The following is a 21209-nucleotide window of genomic DNA, read 5'->3' on the forward strand; positions in this document are numbered from 1 at the left end:
TTCAGGCGCATTGCCCAGTGCTGGAGCTCTCCAGTCTCCCCCTCGGGGTTCCTGAATTTCAGGGTTTTTTTCCCCACGAATTCTCATGTCTATTGTATGCAGCGTCCGTATGACGTTGATGCCGACGTGTCTGCGGCACAAAACCAAGCCCAAACAGGAATGACGAGCCAAAGTTATCGCTGGTCGTGGCGCTCCCTCTGCCGACAGCCGCCGCTCAGCTCCACCCAGCCACCAGCGCTCGGCTTTTCGGAAGCGGCTTCTAAGGCAAATAAGGTTCCCCTGCTGCATTAAACCTTTGTAGTGATTTCAGGCCAGTTGTGTGACCTGTTCTAACCTGAGCTCGCATTGCAAGAGGAAACTTTCTTCAGTGTATTTTCAGGAATTACTTTATAAGAATACTTGTGAAAGGAGGTGATAATAGTAATGCATGCAGCAGTAGATCATCCCTTTTCCTTCTACGGTCATGTTGGCCTTTGGGCGGTCCTGTAGTGTAAAGAAGAGCACTCTGGACTCTGAATCCCAAGGACCTGAGTTCAAGTCTCAGTGGGGACCATCCCCTGGCAGTTCAATGCCTCCCTGCCATCCCATCCCGTCACATCTCGGATGCTCAGCAGGGTCAGCCCCGGTTAGTACTGGGTGCTGTGACAGTCCCGAGGACTTCACTGTCACTGTCCAAGCTCGCTCGGCCGTGGCAGATGGACCTCAGGACTTAAAGGGTGGGGACAGTTCTGCGCACGCTGTGCCTCACCTAAAAAATCCACTGCGCAGGCTGGAAGGGCACACCCACGTGGGGAGAGCCCTTCCCAAATCTGCGTTCGCGAAGTCTGGCCATATATGTTGGCCTCTGTAAAAGGGGTGTGAGGTCCTGCCAAATGAATTTTCCCACTTCCATACAGTGGATCGTGATTCCTTTAGCAAGAAGTCAATGCAGACTATTGGTTTCTGTGCCTCAGAACTGAGCCTTAGGTAATGGTGCAACAAGCGAGGCAGAGAATTTAGACCCAGTTCAGACAGAGACCAAGGGAAGCTTCTGCTGTCTCAGCCATGCAGGTTGTACTTTTGAGATGCCTTCAGGAGCTGAAGGCATTTGGATGATACTAGCAAGCATGACACAGCATGTCTGAAGGGCTTCAGCTTCTTAAAAAGCAGGTGAAAGGCCAGGCATTTCGGAGCAGGGCATCTCAGCTGCTTTTACGTGCTGTTTAGGCAGCTGAATCACACCTCGTCTATCCCTTGTTCTGTTGTTTAGTTCAGAGGTTATGAAAGGATGGAAAGTAGTGTTCTGGCATCAGTTTCTGTGCTAATTTGTTAAATATTGTGGCAGTGACTTCTTTATGTTTGCCTGGAGAATATGGGCTTTTGAAGACCTGAGTAAAGGCCTCACTCAATAAACTCAGAACTGTTTCCCCCAGAGATAAGATGAACTCTTGCAGTATGTAGAGCTTGTATATGTTATGGGAGAGGCCTGAGCCTTTTAGTTTGAAATCCTTTTGTTCTGGCTGGATCTGTTCTGCAGGAGCTGCATGATGGTGGTCTGGCTGGTATGGGTGACATGCATAGCCTTCCCCATGCTTTTCTATCTGAACCAGATTTGCCTGGTTCCAAGTCAAATATATGTCTCTCCTGTGCTTTCCTGTTAAGTAGTTTGAGACTGCCTGACCCCCTCCCCAGAAGAACCTGCACATGGACAGTCTATAAAGCTCTGTTTACCTGTGTATGGCAAATAAAATTGGGAAGGCCAAGCCTTTTGGACCAAACTGTGTAGATGGCGGTGCTTAGGTATATGGTTTAGTGGTGAACTTGACATTCCTGGATTAACAGTTGGACTCAATCTTACAGGTTGTTTCCAGCCTAAATGATTCCATGAAATCCCTTAGTTGGGCAGCTTGGTCATGGTAGGCTTGCTGAACAACTCTGCAAATCAGATGAATCCTGGTATGGGTAACCCATTAGATCCTCATAGAGGAATGTATCTGGTGTAAACTTTTTGGTTTTGGGCTTCTTTTCATGAGACTTTTATTTTTCCCCTCTCAGGTACCTTGGCTTCTATATGTCTTATGTTTGGGGTATTTTTTTTGTGGGTGGTTTGTTGTTTTGGTTTGATTTTTTTTTTGTTGGGTTGGTTTGATTTTTGGAGGACTTTTTTGTGTGTCCCACTGTGCTTTGGTTTTTGTGGGGTTTTTTGTTTGTTTGTTTGTTTGTTTGGTTTGGTTTTGTTTGTTTGGTTTTGGGTTTTTTTTTTTTGTTTTGTATAGGCAAGTTTGTCTGTGAGCTTTGCTGCAATCTTATGTGAGGTCTGGAGTCCTTCCTTGGATTTGAAGGAAGTGAGAAGGGAGAAAGGGAAAGAATGTAGGCTCAGAGAGATGTAGAAAAGTACTGCATGATCTCAGTATAGTGATGGATGAAAAGTGGCAAAAAATACAACACAATCTGGAGAAGGCCAGTGACCCTTAAATAACTCACTAGTTGGTAAATGCTGTGAAACTCAATAGCTAAGATATCTATGTACACAGTTTTCCGTTCCTTCTCATGACAGGAATGTGATTTGCATTAGATTTGGCCTGAGGAGATATGCTAAATGAAGTGTAGAGCATCCTGCTTGCTTGTTCGTGGACATCTAAGTATTGAGGAGATTTTTCTGCTCTGAAAAAAAGCTAATTTGGCCAAATGTCACACTTGGTCACAATTAGGAAAAAGGAGCCAAATGAACAGTTCATCTCCAACTCAAGCATTTGGTGATGAGACATGAGAATAGCTTAGAAGCTGTGACAATACAAAGCTCATGACAGTTCCACACATCTCTTTCATATGTTGTGCTCTGGAGAAACTGTAGAGAGAAGGAAATTAGCTGAAACTACTATGTGAAAACAGGAGGAGCAGACAGGTTAAAAAACACAAATGGGTCTAGTGATACTATGAATAAAGGAGAGAAGAGAAAGAGAAAAATGGGAAAATGAAATCAAGTGTCGTGACAGTCTTTATAAAGCTTTATTTTGGGAGAGATCCTCTTAATAAACAAGACATTAATAACAACTTCAGAGATGGGGAAACTGATATTGACTGAGGAAGAGCATATTTTGCAGACTGGGTTTTGTCAGCCTTAAATAATTTATAAAATCTGGAATTATCTAAATTCCTGTTACTGCCCTAGAGGCGACATTGGAGACAGGGAGGCCATTTCTCTAGAGCAGATGGAAGTACTTAATTTTTGAAGCAGGGCACTTACAATGTGTTGTTACTTCTGCTTTCCAGATCACCAGCATGGAAGGTAAAACCAGCAGAGATCATTTGAAAGTCCATAAAATGAAGAAGAAGGTATTGAGGAAGCAGGTCAGAGCTCAACATACATTGATGAAACATGAGGGCATTGAGTGCATCTCGCACGCTACACAGGTGACTGGCAGTTGTGATTTTGATGGTAGTGTAAAAATGCTGCTTATTTGTGTTTTATTCTCACATATGGCTTGTTTAAAATGCAGTTCTCCAAAATGAACTTCCTGAGATTGGAGATTTTCTGTGTGTCTTTGATTTCAAAGCAGAACTGTACTTCAGGAGTTCAGTGTCTATGGAGAGTCCTTGCTTACCTTTTGGATAAGGTTTTTTTTAACCTGAAACAGTAGGTTCTTGGGTTGAGGAGGAGGAGAAAGAATGGGAAATATTATTGAAGTAGATAAACTTTTCTTCTCTGTGATGTATTTTTTTCTCAGGCTTTTAATTTTTGTCTCTTTCTTTCCTCTGTACTTCTCTATCAAGTGTAATTTGTCCCGTCTAAACTCCCCATTAAACACATATCTATCTTGGAAATCCTTTCCACTTTGTTTTCTTCACCTAGTTAAATTAAGGCTATGGTTCTGTGGGATTTGAACTGGTTGAGTGACTTGAAGCTGTTGAAATGGGGACAGTTTTCTCTTCTCTTGCAAAAAAGGGAACAAGAAAGAGGGAGTTCTGCTTTCTTGTGATGCTCAGTGAACTTTGCCATGAGCCACTTTATTCCCTAACCTAACAGAAAAACTTCTCAGCTTTTTGATTTGTAGTTTTCTCCTACAGTAGAGTTAGAGCAGATCAGAGAGTGACCTCAGATAGTGCTGTAGCAAAAAGTGACAGGAACTTGTGAACAGAGAGGGAAGAAGTTAGAGAGAGAGTTTCTAATTTCCTTCTGTTATTTGTGGAGAAATACTAATGACTTGAAACACTGTAGAGCAGTATCATTTACTCTATCCTTGTTCATCCTAATCCTACAAATCCTTCTCATTCATCCTTTATGCATTTTTGTAACTGAGTTTGGTTTCTTGACTTGGATTTCACACCACATGGAGAGATGTTAAAAAGATTCAGGGATCTTGTATATATTGTAAACTTTTTTGAACAAAGACTGTGTTTTTCCAGTGTTGCTTGGAAATGGGTCTGTAATTTGGGACTTCTTCCCCTTGAAACTGTCCAAGGTACGAAATCCATCTAGTCTATCCAAACAGTAGTTTTGGGATTCAGCAAGGTGCTTATTGCTGACAGAAAATTTGAATAACTGTTATATGAAACAAAATCATAGTACTAGTGGTAAACTTGTGTCAAGAATATGGAAAATGCTTTCAGGCTTTGTGCAAAGCTCTGATCATCTCCCAATTGCTCAGTCAGGAGAACATGATCAGTTGCTGCACGTGCCCAGCAGTTGCACAGTCGTGGTTTTTGTAGATGAAGGCAAAGCACTGGTTTGAGCCTCTGCGTGTCCTTCACACACGTGGGCCTCTCCATTAATAGCATTCTAGAAAACAACAATAATTAATAATGAAGTAAACTTTAAAAAATTTAGTCAGTAATGGACAGCCCAGTGTAGTGCATAGAACAGATGTTAACAGAGCCATGGCAATAGGCATAATCATAGCAGCACTCACTGTACAAATTTTTATTTTTTTTAATAATCCTCCAGTGTTAAACCTCATTTTCTGTTTTTTTAGAGAAGGGAAAGGCTGTCATTTGAAACAATTGAACACTTTCCCTGCTGCCTTCAGTAAAGGTCATAGAACATAGACTTTCAAGGAAAAGATTGTCTGAAATGTTTCTGGAAAGGTATTACATGAAGTCAATCTGAGCAAATTATTGCTGGCTGTTTGGAGTCACATTTACCATTGAAAAGGGACTTAAACTTCTTTCAAGCACTATGATTAGACTGAATATTCAATTGTGGCATACAGGTATTCAGATGTCAAAAGAACTTGTTAATTTATTTTTAAAAGGCCTATGTATTTTCTAAAGATATTTCTTGAATAATAGTGCTTTGAAAAGTTCTGTTTTGTTGTTTCTTCTAATATTTAGCAAGCCACCAACAGTCCTCATGAGCTGCATGCTCCTTGATAATTTTGGGCATAAATCACTATGAAAGTGTAGAATTAAGCTATTAGACATTGTGCATTAAGTAGTCTGTGTTAACTAAGGATAAGACATAAATCCCTTTTGTTTATAAAAACAAGAAGGAGAATTTTCAGATAAAAGTGCTGGAGCAGAACTAGCTACTATGTTTCTAGAGGTTGCTGCTTATTTATGGTGAACCTGATGTATGGAGGACTTAAGATGGGACTGGGAATATCAGTCTCTGTGCCCGGAGAGACTTCTTGGAAAACATGAGAAAACTTGTCTTAGAAAAAGCAATCAGTCCTTAACACATTTTCTATTTGTTTTTGCTAGTGGTAACAGGTCTCTGGAAAAGTTATGCTTTAGAAACCTCCAAAGTTAGGTGTGCCAGTGTCACTGTTTGCCTGCGGTACACTTGATGCTTACTTTCTGATTCAAAGCATACATTAACTGAGGAGGTGTTTCTGGTAGAGTCTGCAAGCCTTTCTCCCAGAATATGTGCTGGGCAAGCAAAGGTTGCCTGAGCCACGTACCAATCTCATGGAAATGTAAATATCTCCTGTGGAATACATAGAAGCGTGCTCATGGACCTAATTTTTCTGTACAGTGCTGCTCTCCTGGTAGAGTATTAGTTTTAAATGAACAAACAGTAATCACTAATTCTTCATTTTTTTAAAAATTCCTTTTCAACTAGAGCCTGGTTATTGCCAATGCTGGTCTTGGTAATGGGATGAGTAGACACCAACTGCTCAGGATAGCAGAAGACTATGGAACCGTGGAAACACTCTTAATGCCACCGAATAAACCATATTCATTTGTGAAATACGGGACAATAGAAGAAGCCAAGAAAGCCTTTGATGCCCTTAATGGAAAAGAAATAACATTGGAAGACTGTGGTCAAAACATTGTTTTGTATATTAATTTTGTGGAAAAAGGTACAGTTTTTCTGCTCTCCTGTATATCTAGCTTCCTGCATACTGCTTCCTTTGCATTTACTTCCTGAGTTGTAAATACAGCTAAAAACACACTAGTTTTCATAAGTAGACACAGAGAATGAAAGCTAGAATCCAAGATTCAGGACATAAAATAGTCTTTCCTCCTTGTCTTTTATGACAGAATACTACAATTTGAACTCTTTTACTTGGAGACCGAAGAACAAAAAAGATTAAAGTAATTTCCTGACCATTCAAGACTGCATGTGAAGGTTTTGTGTTTAAGGAGTATGGAGATCTCTGGACAGTTCATTGGAGTTCTTGAGTGGTCTTAGTCTTGCAATCTCTAGCTCAACTCCAAGAAGAAAAAAGCGCACAATAAAATTTATGCCTTTTTTCCCCTTCTCCCCAAGATTTTTTTTTAGCTGATTACAGGCTATTTACTAGAAGAATTGTTGCTCTTTCTATGGACTTTTATAGTGTCTAGGGAAAAGGGTTCCTGGTGTTGGTCTGTACGTTCTGCCAGAAAATAGCTTTTTTAAGTTGTTAGGTTACCAAACTGAAAGTCCCTACATCATCAATGTTTTGTGCTCACCTAAGGATTGCATTGTGCTACTCCATATTTGTAACTATTTGATTAAAGAGTACTCTCTGTCTAGAGAAGCAACCTACTGATACAGTACATCACCAAAGTTCTACAAAATTAAAATGAAATTCAGGTAAAACCTTGATCTCATTGGGAAATTCTGTTTGCCATTATTTTGACAAGAAAACCACAAGTGGTTTTGTGTTTGAGTAGCATGGTGTCTTGGTCTTATGCAGTAAAATTTTAGAGAATGGTTTGCATGACCCTGTTTTATTATGACAAAAAGGGATCACTCAGTCTCCGGATAAGCCCACAATGAGGGCTACATTGTATCATTAAGGTAAATATTTCTACAGCTGTAATGTATTCTCATACAAAGTAAATATCCCTATAGGGAACATCTGGTTTTATTTTTTTCTAAACAGTGACAGTATTCTCTTTTTTTTATACGCCCTAGTTTCCTTGCAAAATGCTGTTCCTACAAGCTCACCACCAGGCTTAATGGTAATTGAAAAGATTATTTCTCCAGAGGAAGAAAGGAAAATGTTGGAAAGTATTGACTGGACAGGAGATGAAGATACTCAAAATGGTGGGCACAACTGTAGAAATCCAGACCTATACTTTTGTGCTGTTTTTTCCTACAGTTTCAATTTACAAGAAGCCTACTTCTTGGTAAACATTGTCTGAAATGATTGTATTTTTATTCTTAGTATTTTAGTAACTGGGTCTTACACTGCGAGTGATAAACTCCTGAGTGCAAGGGATCTGAATTGATTTTCTAGAATAGATGTACTTGAGTAACATACCTGCATCCAGAAACAATTAAAGTCTTTTTTATGTGTCTTGTGCCAAGCACAAGACTGTTCTGTGGGGGTTACTCTTGTAGTTTGGTGTTCATCTGAGGAGCTGTGTCTTCATTTAAATAAAAAAAATAATTCAGTGAGACAAACATTCTGGATGCTTTCTTGCTTCACTTGAGTTCTGTGGAGTTAAATCCCTTAATAAATGAATACTTGGAATTCACTTCAAAGTTCTGTGTAAATTTTGTTCCTTGGAGCAATGCAAAGGGTTAGGTTGACCGTAGCTAACATGTAACTTGGTGACTGATGAATATGAAGGATCTTGATGTATCTGTAGAATATTTGTCAAGTGTAATTTCAGAGATCAGAGCAAGAAAAAAGGATGCATTAATCATGGCTCAAGAAAATTGGTATTCCCTATTTCTTGCATATACAAAAATACCATCCATTTGACTTGAAACAGCAGTGAATGTGATGCTTGATGAAATACAAGAGATACTAAGGCAGTAGTGTGTTCCATGAAGGACAAGAGTCACATATATTGTTTTAAATGCTAATTAAAGAATGTTTAGGCTTAACAGGTTAAATGGAATAGGGAAGCATACCAAATTGCCTGTACTGTTTTACACAGTCTAATCTTACTTGAAACTTGTCTGTTTTTACAGCCCAGAAGACTTTAAAGCATAGAAGAGTAAAACATTTTGGATATGAGTTTCGCTATGATAACAACAATGTTGATAAAAACAAACCTTTACCTGGAGGTGAGAACTTCCTTGTTAAATTGTACTTATTTTGCACTGATGTTTGAACCATTCCTTAAGTCTCCCTGAAATAAGGATGTGAGATTCTAGTTAAGAGAGCCTTCACTGTCTCTTAAGCATACACTGAGCAGTGCTTTTGAATGAGATCCATTCCAATTTATTTTGAGTGCTTTAAGCTTGTTTTCCAATCACTTGGAGGCAGAGCTTGCTGCCCTTTGTTGAGGTCTGATCAAATAAGGCTTTTGGGATTGTGATTGTCACTCTTTGTAGCTTTCTATTTCATGAATTATGTGTTAAAATTACATATTAATTTCTTTGGTGCACGTGATGTATATTGCTGTATATATTTATCTCTACTAGCTTGAAGCTTGCTGGATGCACACCAAAATAAAATTTCCTTTGGACTGAAAACAATTTTGAAAAGGTTTCAATAACTCTTATTTGGAGTTGAAGGCTGTGAGTCAGAGCAAAGCAAGTGAGTCATCTTATAGTCTTAGTTTTAAAAATAGTAAAACAGGGGAGTTAGATTCCTATAAAACTTGAAGGTGGTTAAGGTGATGCATGTGTCCTAGGGTGAATGTAGCATCCAACAGAAGGATTCTGGTTATATTGAGGTTTTAACGGTGAATCTATACCATCATAAAAGCATTGATACTAGAATTGTTTTCTAGTCTCACAGTTAGCCTATTTTATGAGTGAGAAAAACATACACAGTTCTTGGAGGAAAACAAAAATAAAAATTAATAGATTCATGGAAGGGCTATTAGTAACATGTTTGTGGATGTTACCTGCAATAGAACTTTTCAGTGAAGTCCTTGGGTAAAATAGTAAACCAAAGCTTCAGCAAAGAACTATAGCTTTCCTTCCTTCTCAAGACCAGCTTACCTTGAGCAGATTTTTTTGGTGATATTTAATCTAATTCAATAAAAAAATTTCAAGGATTACATTTTTTAGAGAGCTCTGCACAACTTCTGACTTTCTGCATAATAATTTTGCCTCTTGACTGCAACATTTTTACTGTAATTTGTGAAAACTTTGCCTCTGATTTCATGTGCTTTTATTTATGTGTAGAGATACTGCAGCTTGCATTTGTAAGGAGTGATTGACTTGTGAATGCAAAGGCCTCAGAGGGATGGTCTTTTTAATTTTGAGATCTTATAAATATATTGGACTCAGTCATTAGGCCCCCAATTCTGACATGTGTGTTAGTAATCATTATTAAAGATGGACTTGCATGTATATGAAGCTGTTTGTGTGTATTTTTCCAGTTATATTTATAGTAAAAAGAAAGGATAAAAAAGTAGAAACCTACCCTATCTTGCTTACAGCTCTGTTTCTATAACTAGGTCTTCCTGAAATTTGCAACCAATTCTTGGAGAAGTGCTTAAAACAGGGATATATCAAACATAAGCCTGATCAACTGACTATAAATCAGTATGAACCTGGACAAGGTAAGTTTATTTGTCTTTCAAAGTTTTTGAGCTCTTTATCTTACTTAGTGGTTTAACCCTGGTGGCAAACTAAGCACAACACAGGCTGCTCGCTCCCCCTCACTGAGACAGAGGAGAGAATTGGAAAGATAAAAGTGAGAAAACTTATAGATTGACAGCAAGACAGCTGAGTAAGTTAAAAAAAAAAGGAAATAAACCAAAGAAAAGCAAGTGATGCAAAAATGAGCCCAAACAGTTGCTCACTACTGGCCAATCCATGCTCAGCCAGTCCCTGAGTAGTGAAATCCCTGGTAAACTTCATCCATAGATTCACTGCCGGTCACAGTGTCATATGCAATATTCCTTTGGTCAGTTGGGGTCAGTTGTCCCAGCTGTGCCCCCTCCCAGTTTGTTGTGCCTCCCCAGCCAACTTGCTGTCAGGAAGCATGAGAATCATGAAGGACCCTGATGTTGTGTAAGCACTGCTCAGAAATAGCTAAACCATCCATGTTTTATCTACGCTGTTTTCATCACAAATCCAAAGCATAGCACCATACAGGCAACTGTGGAACAAATGAGCTCCATCCCAGCCAAACCAGTACCTCTTCACTGAAAATCAGAAGACTGTAGCATTAAGCCCCTGCTTAATGTATTTTCTCTGTGACTAGAGATGATGTGAATCAAAACTAAACTATTAATACTGGTTTCTCAACCTGAAAGGTTGTGTTTAGAAGTACAGTTTTTGATAACCTGGTGAAGAAAATGATGGTGTTTCAGAGTCCAAGGTCATAACATAAAAACTATCTATAAAAAGATACGGAAATAATCATATTTGATTTTCTAGTCAAGTGCATGTTTTCACTCCAGACTTGTTTTTCTTACTGTAATGTGCATGGAAGTCTCCAAGAAATGGCTCTTGCTGTTATTACATATGATACAATGTTAGTATATGTGATATATATATTCTTGAGTATGATGCAAGCAGTGATCCCTTATCTTCAAAATAAGGAATTACTACATTTCTGTAACCTTTCCCAAACTTCCCAAAATCAGAAGAGAAATATGCTTCTAATCACACCTGTAGGGAATAAATCATATGCTGTGCTTTTTACTGAACTCAGTCATCAAGTTTAAGTATCTGGCTTGCTTTCTAGAATGAATATCTCATTTGTCCTTCGAGAAAAAGGACAACGGCTTTACTCTCAGAATTAATGTCTGGCAGCTATTACAATGTCCGCCAAACAAGGATCTGAAAAGCTAATCCTATTTGTTTGTGTATCTGACATTCTGTTAAATTGATACAGTCATGTACTTCTGCCTGGGACATCCGAGGAGATTAGTTAGAATTGTAGATTTCTATCAGGAGTTGAAAAAACAAACAAAAGCCAAGCCTAAAGCAAAATATCCTTTCTTAAATGCAAATTATTAGGAAATGAAAGAGCACAGAGTGCAGTCAGATTAATACTTTCAGTATTTTTTTTCTGAGCCATATTTTCACTGGACACTTTTTCGATTCAGGATCCTAGTAACTTTTGAAGTTGTAGATTTATACTTGGAATTTACCATAGACTTTTGAATGCTTACAGAATTGTTAGTGTTGGAAGGGACTTTTGGAGATCATCCAGTCCAACCCCTTTGCCATGGCAGGGTCACCTGGAGTAGGTTACACAAGAACATGCCTAGGTGGGTTCTGAGTGTCACCAGAGACAGAGACTCCACGACCTACCCAGGCAGTCTATTCCAGTGCTCTGCCACCCTCAATGTAAGGAAGTTCTTCCTCATGTTGAGGTGAAACTTCTTGTGTTTTACCTTATGGCCATTGCCTCTTGTCCTGTCACTGGGCACCACCATAAAAGAGTCTGGCACTATCCTCTTGGCACCTGCCTTTGAGATATTTATACGTATTGATGAGCTCCCCTCTCAGGCTTTTCTTCTCTGGAGTAAACAGGGCCAGCTCCAGCAGTCTTTTCTCGTAAGAAAGATGCTGCAGAACCCCTAATAATTTTTGTGGCCCTCTGCTGGACCCACTCTGGTAGCTCCTTGTCTTTCTTGTACTGAAGAGCCCAGAACTGGACTCAGTACTCCAGATGTGGCCTCTTTAGGGCTGAGTAAAGGGGCAAGATCACTTCTGTCGACCTGCTGACTACACTCTTCCTGATGAACGCCAGGTTTCTACTGGCCCTCCTGGCCACAAGGGTACACTGCCGGCTTAGGTGATTCTCTTTCTATGTGCTGGATATACGGAGTATAAACAGCAGGTAGGTAGGTCAGTGTGTTCTTTATTAAATTAAGTGAGTGACGATGCAGAGAGCTGTCCATGCTCTCCTGCTGCACAGTGAAGTGCACAGACTGCAGTGAGCATCTGAAGGCAGAGCCTCTGTGCTTTGTACTGAGGAAAAGTTATGAGCTGTAACAAATAGATATCTGTCCTTGGTTTTCAAGTCCCACTGATTTTCTATTGGATTAAATGTTGGTCTCATAATACACTGTCTTGGGTTGAGCTGGCAGAATGCCAACTGCCCAACACAGAGTGTTAGAGCCTCCCTCCCCCTGCTGAGAAAAGGGAGAAAGGAAAAAAAAACCCTCTGGAAACTCAAACTAGGTTTAAACCTAAACTAATTATATATATTTATACAGAAAAGAGAAAATTAAGAGAAAACTACAATATAACACATATACAAATTAGATATAACAACAATTTTCTACCTCCCACCGAAAACAGATTTCATTACTCTAGATTCATAAAATACTCTAAAAGGCACCCAGCAAGGCAAAAGAGACCCAGCAAGGCAAAAGAGAGAGCATAACAATAAAATGTTTCTACTTCCCTGAAACTAAAACAAAATACGATGTAGCAGTGGCAGGAGCAAGGCCCAGGACAGCAGAACAGCTTCAGGATGTCCTACCTCCATTGCAGACATGATGGAACTGAGAAACTCCTCCTACCCTACTGTATATCTCAGGTTTGCGTCATCTGGTGTGAAATATTTCTTTGGTTACTTAAGTCAGGTGATACTTGTCTCTCCTAATCTACATAGATTCTCTGAGCCTGTAATTTGAGGCCGAGCTAAAACTACCACACTTTCACTGAAACTAACTGAATTCAGAAGTAATTCTGGAAGTAAAATCTGGCATACAATAAGGATGCTTTATAGAGCTGACTGACATTGTTAAAAAACCCTGTTTTCAACTCAGGAATTCTATAGTGTCCCAAATGAACATCAGTAGAGTTTTTAATAAACAAACAAAACTATTTTGGTTTAGATCACACAGGAAATTATTCTGTGTGTCTGGGCGTGCTATGAAGTCAGAGGAAGGTGTAGTTGCAGTACTCCCAAGCTGTCTGCTGGCCTTTCTCCACTGCTGACTGCCGTTCCCCACCATGTGGTGAGATCTTGCTGTGGCGCACAGTCCTATTTCGACACTTGCCGTTAAAATGTGTGGCACAAGCTGCAGGGATTGACTGTTTCTTTCCAATTAGAAGATCTGAAAGGAAAAAAAAACACCCTAAAAAATTACTGTTCTCTTGGCAATTCTCAGCTATGTGTGTTTGCTCATACACCCACCAACAAATACACTGCCCAGGGGTTAGCCTGGCAATGATGTGTGTTCTCCAGGAACTGCAATGCAGAGGCAGGGCTTGACACTGACAGTGCCAGCCTTCATGGTAGTAGGTCCTAATTCTGAAGGTGAGGCACTTCACACAGTCATTTGCTTAGCAAATGCAGGGATTTGGTATTACTTCTCTGTGAAGAGAATAAGAAAGAAATACATGATCTACATGATGAACTACAGCCCAAAATCACCAAATGTACCATAATTGTTAGTGCTAAGGGCTAAATTGCCCACAAGGACAGCAAAGTCATTTAGCTACTCTCTGCAGCAGGGGAAGTATTTGGACTCATCAGACACTGAGTGAGGCCTTTGAATGCCCTGAACTGTCTTCTAGATATTTTCATTGATTATATGAGACATTTAGGTTAACTGTGTCCATTTAATCTGGGCATGTAAATCAACCAATTGCTCTGAATTCTTTTGGAAGGGAACTCTGTTGTTTTATGATAACTTTTATTTGTTCAACCATACATCCCAGTTTTCCCTATGGACATCCATGAAAATATGGCTTCCTATAAGAGATAGCACTTTATTACTGTTGTTAATGTTATTATTATTGTTATTATTATTATTATTATTATTATTATTATTATTATTATTATTATTATATTGACTGTTTTTGTTTTTTTCCGGTGCAGGAATTCCTCCTCATATTGATACACATTCTGCTTTTGAGGATGAAATAATCTCTCTTAGTTTAGGATCGGAGGTAAATTTAATGTTTGCATGTGGTTTGATGCTTTATTGAGAAGTTCCATTTTTTAATTGTTTAATAGAAGTTAATTTGATTTTCCATGATGTCTGTTCACATTCGTCCAAGTTTAGTATCAAGTTTGTAAGGTAATGTAATATGCTTCTTAAATAAGTAACTACAGTTTGATGTTGTCAGTATAAGATTTATCAGTGATATCAGTGATTTTTAAATCAGTAGTTTTAAATCTTAGCATCCAGTTCTCCTTTGATCTTCCTTCATTTTGTTTTTATCTTAAAAAAGGTATCACTCCTATTTATGTTCTACTTCCATTTTCCGTGCATGATTCTCTGTTTCCTCTGGTCCTCATAACACTCCTATTATTTTTATATTCAGTGCATTTACGGTGGGCTAATGTTGATATTTAACCTGTGAAAGATCCAGTCAAAGTCTGAGCCCTACTGAGCTAGTTGTGGTGATGGCAGAGGTAGGCTCTGATCTCATGAGGTCCCAATGCATGCAGATGATGTAGACAAAATATGAGAAGGGAAATGGAAGAACACTGGACTAGTGTCTGTACCTGTATTACAGGTAGCGTTCTGTTACAAAACAACAACTTTGATTATTGCTCTGTTTGCCTTACTCTTTAGGCAGAGAGTGGAACATGAATGTATGTTCTGAGCACTGACATTTTTTTGAGTCTTTAGTCTGGTCTTTAATATTGACTTCTTGCAAGTTGAGTAGTGGATGTGGAGCTCCTGGGACTAGGGATGAGTCTAAGGCATGATAGCTTTTCAGTATCATATGTGGCAGCGGCACATCTGTGTTCTTGGTCACTTGAAAATATGGTGTCAGTGTTGCCAGTTCTCTCAGTCTGGCTGTGAGTGTATTTGTCCACCATTCACAAAAGCATCCACTCTAGAGGAGGAACATCATGGATTAGTTGTGAGAGTGGTATGCACACTGGTAGTACAGTGCTTACTACTTTTGTTTTGGAATCTCCCAATGCAGGGGCACTTCCTCATGTGGCTTCTGCACCTAACCTTATCTCAGAGGTAGTACCTTCTCCTCAGTTTAACAGCCACATTGTCTTTAACAGTGCAGACACCTCTGCACTAGATAGTATATGGGAATATCCATTTTTTCATGGAGTTTCTGTAGGAGAAGGGCTATAATTGATGATCTGTGCAGTTTATCCATCCTAGTTTAATTCTTCTAATGCATGCTCAACATTCAGAGCAGCACAGCAACAGTAGATGACTCCAACTTACAGCTGTTCCTCTGTTGAACTTGTAAATAAAAAAAAAGTTAGTTTACTTTATAAGAGCTATATTGGTGCTGTAATTTCATGTATTCTGCCTCAATCTGCAGCCCCAGGCTTTCTTATCCTTTCTGTTGCATTTAAAAGGCTGACGCTGGCACAGTTACTCTGTTACTGCATTTATGTAACACCTCAGGCAGTGCATTTCTAGATTATATTACAGCATACCTTTGTGATGCTTTCAGTGATGGCCAAAAGCAGAGTGATTTTAATCATGTGAAAAAAACAAACCTTTCTAGGAAGTGGACTGCCTGGAGCATTATGATGCTGTAAAAAGTTGAAATGTGTACATTTCAACCAGGGAGACAGTCAGACTTGAGCCATTTCTGCATATTTCAGGCATAGCCCAAGTTTCAGTGCCTTTTCCTAATGTGTCATACATCCACTTTTCAGGTGCGGGCAATCAAAGCACCGATGTGGTAAAACAAGCCAGTGGCCCATTAAATGCTGCATAATTTAATGGCTTTTCTTTCTAGTTCTTTTACAACTTTTTATGATTTCTTTATGTGGTTTTGTGCACTTAGCTCTTAATCTGATTCTGAAATGAAAATACCAGTTGCAGTAATATGTGAGTGTGCTGATTTAAAGGTAAACTGGCAGGAGAAATGAACCTGACTCGAGAGATAAGTCAGAGTTACAATTTACTGAAAAAATTACAATAAAAACAGTGATACAGAAAAATAGTTGGGTTTAACCCAGTAAACACAGATATATAACTCAGCACCCTGGGACATGAACAGAATGGTGTTCATTAGCCCCTGTGCTGAGCACCACATGGTCCCCCTGAGTACAAAGTAAAAGGAAAGGAAAACCTGTTGGTAAGGATGATGGTCACAGTCTGGTCGACACAGGCAGTTGCTGTCCTGTTCTGGTCCTCTTCTGGATTCAATGAGTAGGTACTTGAAGTCCCAAACCCCAAGATGATATACCCTCAGGTTCAGATGGGAATGCCCGGTACTTCCCCCAGGGTGGGGAGTTCCACAGTGGGTGATTTACTCTGTGAGTCATGGGGTATTTTTGGATTCCTCGATGGCCCATTAGCAGAGATGACCCCTCAGGCTGAGTGGGAAAGTGCTAATGCCTCCCCGGAGGAGAGTTATCATGGCCTAGTCATTGGTGTGAAGACAGGAACACTTCCCTATCTCACAGAGTTTTAAACACCCAGTTTGTAGCCTGAGGTGTCAGGTGTACCCTGAGCAGCTGCTGCAAATAATCCATTATTAACTGTTCATGAGAAATGATGCAGAGGGTGTAGATTACAGAGTTTTGGTTATACCCACACAGTGATAAACTGGTTCTGGCTGCTGTAACTAGGACAGAGAGTTAGCTATTTTAGGAGTAAAACCCCCTTCTCTATTCCCATTAAAGCTTAGCATGTACAAAATTTACATACTCTATTAATAAATAATTAGAGCTGCATACACAGCATCAGCCTTTAGTGTCTTTCTCTCCTCTTTATTCTTCTTTCTGTAGGATGACTGGTTTATTTCCCTACCTGAATAAATTAGGCTGCAGTGTAGTGGAAAACATACATAAAGTCATATGTCTTTTTCTTTCTTTATTGTCCTCAACAGTAAATACATGTTTAAATAAAAAGTGCTGTAAAAATAACCTTGCAACTCAACTTATTCTGTATTCTATTTTGGAAGTTGGCTAACTAGACACTTCAGAGGAAAAAAAGGAAGCAGAATACCTCACTATACTAAGTCATGGAAAGAGCATTTCTTTCAAATGTTTTTATGCTTGTCCCTCCAGGATCTGAGTTAGGCAGATTGTGGTAATTAGTAATTAAAATAAATGCTTTGGTTTATGGAAGAGAAGACTGTTGCAAAGCCTGGGACTAAACACAAACACCATCCTAGCCCAGTGACTTAATTATCAGCACAGACTCTCAAATTTCTTACCTTCACAGGACCACAGAATTGTTTAGGTTGGAAGGGACTTCTTGAGTTCATCTAGTCCAAGCCGCTGCTCAAGCACGGTCAGCAAAAGCAGATTGTCCAAGACTCTGTCCAGTTGTATTTTGAGTATCTTTGCAGATGGAGGCTCCAGAACCATTGTGGGCAACCTGTTCCAGTATTTGACTTCTGTCTCAGTAAAAACCCCAACTTTTCTTTGTTCTGATGCAATGACGTTGGGCTAAAATTGCGCCTGTTGTTTCTTGTGCTGTTGGTGGACACTTCTAGGAAGACTCTGGCTCCCTGTTCTTCATTCCCTCACATCAGTTATTTATACATATTAATAAGAGCCACATGATCTGAGCCTGGGCCATTTCTTCTCCAGGCTGATCTGTCCCTGCTCTCTCAGCATCTCCTCGTATAAAGATACTCTTTAAGCATCTTCATGACCTTGTCCCGGACTTGCTCCAATAGACCCCTAGCTTTCTTGTAGTGGGAAGCCCAGTCCGGTCCCAGTGCTGAACAGAGTGCATTGGATGCATCCTTGCCAGGGCTGAGTAGAGAGAAAGGATCACATCCCTTGACCTGTTGGCAGTGCTTTTTCTAATGTAACCAAGGAGGATGTAGGCCTTTTTTTCTGCAAGTATACGCTGGTGGCTCATGTTCAGCTTCTTGTCCACCAGAACCCCAGGCAAAGCTGCTTTCTAGCTCATCAGCTGCCAGTGTGTAGCAATACAGGGAGTTATTCCTGACCATGTGCGGGACTTCACACTTCCCTGTGTCAAAGTTTGTGAGATTCTTGTTGGCAGCAGGTCTCCAGCCTGTCCAGGTCCCTCTGAATGGTGACACAACCATCTGGTGTATCAGCTGCTCCTCCCAGTTTAATCTCATCTGCAAACTCTGAGTGTGCACTCTCCCCCATCATCTAGGTCATTAATGAAAATGTTAAACAGTGTTAGTCCCAGCATCAGTCCCTAGGGGACTCCACCTGCTACGTCTCCAACTGCACTTTTTGCCACTGCCATCTTCAGTGGTACCTTGCAACCTAACTCACATTGTTGAGAATGAGTCTTTCGCACAGTGGTGAATGACTTTATCCTGTAACAAAGGACTTTGTACTGTTTCGTTAGATGAATCATTGTGAGTTTAATTTGTTTCTGCAAACCTGATTTATATTGAAAAAGAAATAGTTATTGGCGTGTATGTTCATTTTAAGTTCAAACAAACAGTCTTGAGAAGAAAATAAGGGCATGAGTCTTAACACTACCGTATTTGTTGTGCATCAGATAATCTGCAGCAATCAAAGTTCTTATACAGGTACAAAATGAGGCAGAAATGTAGATAAGAGATTCTCTTTCCTGTCTCAGTCACATGAAACCATGTTTTCAAGAGGCACAGAGAAACAAACTAGCTCAATTTTCTCCTGGTTGGTGCAATCCCTTATGTTTTGAGTAGTTTACAAGACAGATTAAACTTAAAGGAGAAAAATTTCATTATTACTTTGTACTTCTTCCAATCTTATAAAAACTACTAAATAGTTTGAGGGCAAAGCAGTGAGATGTGATTTGTCTTGTCCTATAATACTTCCGGAAAAGTGGAGGGTCTCATGCTAATCACTTCTGTTTGTGACCCATTTCTCTGGCATCTCCTGGAAAACTGCAGAACAAAGTGAGACTTCTAGAATGTCCTGCAGGTTTGTAATGGCATTTTATAAATTACCACATTCACCCTTTCTTTATAGGAGCCAACACACTGAAAATATTAATGAATATCAGTTTCAAGGCTGTGTTACTGAATGCAACTTTCTTTTATTCAGAAATTGTCATGGCAGAAAAGGAAAGGAAATGGTGTAAAATTAATTGAGCAATCTTTTATTAAGCTTAATGGCAAGCCATGTCCCGTGTCCATGAATTTGAACAAAATACTGCAATACAGGGATCAATCCTTCCTGTTGAGAATATTGGGGTTTTTTCAGTTAGGTGTTATTTTCAGTGCCTCCATTTGGTGTCTCTAAAGATATGTAATTTGACAGTATTTCATTTTAGAAGCCTGGTCAAGTTTGCAGCTGTCTGAAAAAAAATCCTAGTTTTAAAGCCTGTGTCAAATTTGCTTTTACAGGTTTACAGCAGGAGCTTGATCAGTTTTGAGATTTCTGTTTTTCCACTTTTCTTGATTTGCCATATTAAGTGCTGTCTTGTAAGCCTTGATTCATTAAAATTTTAGAAATACAGAGGTAGTATTTCTATAATGAGATAAGTGCTGCTATGAACATATTCAAGCCATAAAAGAATTTTCCCTTCTTGGCTGCAGTTTTTAACCCCAGTCAACAGCTACCTGCAGACCCTCTTCATCAGCTCTGCTCATTCTGTCAAAGACTGCTATGGGACACCCATTGCACCATGGCAGAGAGAAAAGCACTGTCATAGTTTGCTTGAAGGGCATAATATTGTGGTCTGTATTGTTATGTCCCATTTTCCCCAGATCCAGTGCTCATGTGGAATCCCCAGGCTTCCACAGCAGGCTCTTCTTTGTTTCTGCTTTTCCTCAAGTGCCTTGCTCTGCTTTCTATCCCTGAGCCTTGGGCTGGCAGAAGCCTGGTATAAACACTGAGAACTGCTGGGATGCTCTGACTAGGCTCCAACCTAATGACTGAAAGGGAAGCTTTAGGGATTTGGTGCAGATTTGTGGCTCAGGGCTAAACACTGAGGCCGTGTGTGGGGATCATCCTTGACCTCTACCTAACTTCAGTTCATCTGAACACATTCATCATCTCTTAGCCTGAAGATCTCACGTGTCTTGATCTATAAAGAAAAACTGTGACTTTCTTAAGCCTTGAAAGCAGAGCAATGCTACAAAGAAAGCTCCACATTTTGAACAGCCTTTGAATGTGGTTGTTCTAGAACTGAGAATGAGCTATGCTGCTGTTACTCATCTCTCAGTCTGATAATTGACTCTTTTCCCGGCACTTTTGCTTCTTATCTATTGATCTATTTCCAGTCTGTCTTGGTTAACAAACAGAAACCTGTAGCTGGCACAGCAGCAGCTGTTTCTGTAATAGCTGCTTGAGAGATTTTGTGAGAAACCTTTAGAAAGTCTAGACTGTACCCAGCCTTTCACAGTTAGCACTGTTTTGTGTCTTGTATGAGCTTTAATAAGGTAGGCAGGCAGTGGCTATTGCTGTCCTAACTTTGTGGTCCAGCTCTTATTTTGCTTACCTTGATTAGTTACGGATTGAGTTTAATTTGCTGTTTACATATATATTGCTTTATTTTTCTTTTAAGGGAAGGTGGAGACCATCTTAGCTATTTAAGGAATTACTCTAATAGTGGCTATACCAGAGTTTTTTCTCTGTCTATGTTAGCAGGATGATTGTGGTAGGTGAAATGAATCAGTATTTGAAAAGATACTGTATTGTCAGAACCACAATGTCTCCTAACCCAAATGAAAGACACTATTTTTAGTCACTGCTACTTAGTGCTGAGTTTAAAAGTTTGTTTAAGTGAGTCTGGTGGGATTCCTAAAGCTCAATAGTGTGCTTTTCAGATCTGTAAGATATGTTTCTTGAGTTGCAACCCTCTTACAGTCATGAATTTTATCAGTTTTTGAAGAATAGTGCCTTGCAGTGGTTTCTGTATCATTTAGATTGAAATCCAGAGGGACTGTATTTATAATTGGATATTAAGTTTAGTTGGTTTCTTCCATTTCAACTGGTATTTCATTTTTCAAAACTGCTGAAGAGCTTTTCCTTGTGAAAGGCATTCTGAGCACCACAAATTGAATGCATCAGGATTCATAAATGTATCTCTCCTGTTTGCATTTGCTCTGTATA

The 21209-nt window shown here is 39.5% G+C and overlaps 1 protein-coding gene across 3 annotated transcripts in view; it reads left to right on the plus strand.

Moving 5' to 3' along the window:
- ALKBH8 (alkB homolog 8, tRNA methyltransferase) overlaps nucleotides 1–21209 on the plus strand; it is a 55671-nt gene that overhangs the window by 5577 nt on the left and 28885 nt on the right. For all 3 annotated transcript variants that reach the window (XM_071554897.1, XM_071554916.1, XM_071554907.1), the window contains exons 2-7: nucleotides 3253–3393; nucleotides 6041–6281; nucleotides 7322–7453; nucleotides 8330–8425; nucleotides 9772–9876; nucleotides 14109–14179. In XM_071554897.1, coding sequence (XP_071410998.1) covers nucleotides 3253–3393; nucleotides 6041–6281; nucleotides 7322–7453; nucleotides 8330–8425; nucleotides 9772–9876; nucleotides 14109–14179 — 786 coding nt within the window. The remainder of the gene's footprint in view (nucleotides 1–3252; nucleotides 3394–6040; nucleotides 6282–7321; nucleotides 7454–8329; nucleotides 8426–9771; nucleotides 9877–14108; nucleotides 14180–21209) is intronic.

This window comes from Pithys albifrons, chromosome 1 (genome assembly GCF_047495875.1).
Source record: "Pithys albifrons albifrons isolate INPA30051 chromosome 1, PitAlb_v1, whole genome shotgun sequence".
In the NCBI taxonomy this organism is placed as follows: Eukaryota; Metazoa; Chordata; class Aves; order Passeriformes; family Thamnophilidae; genus Pithys; species Pithys albifrons.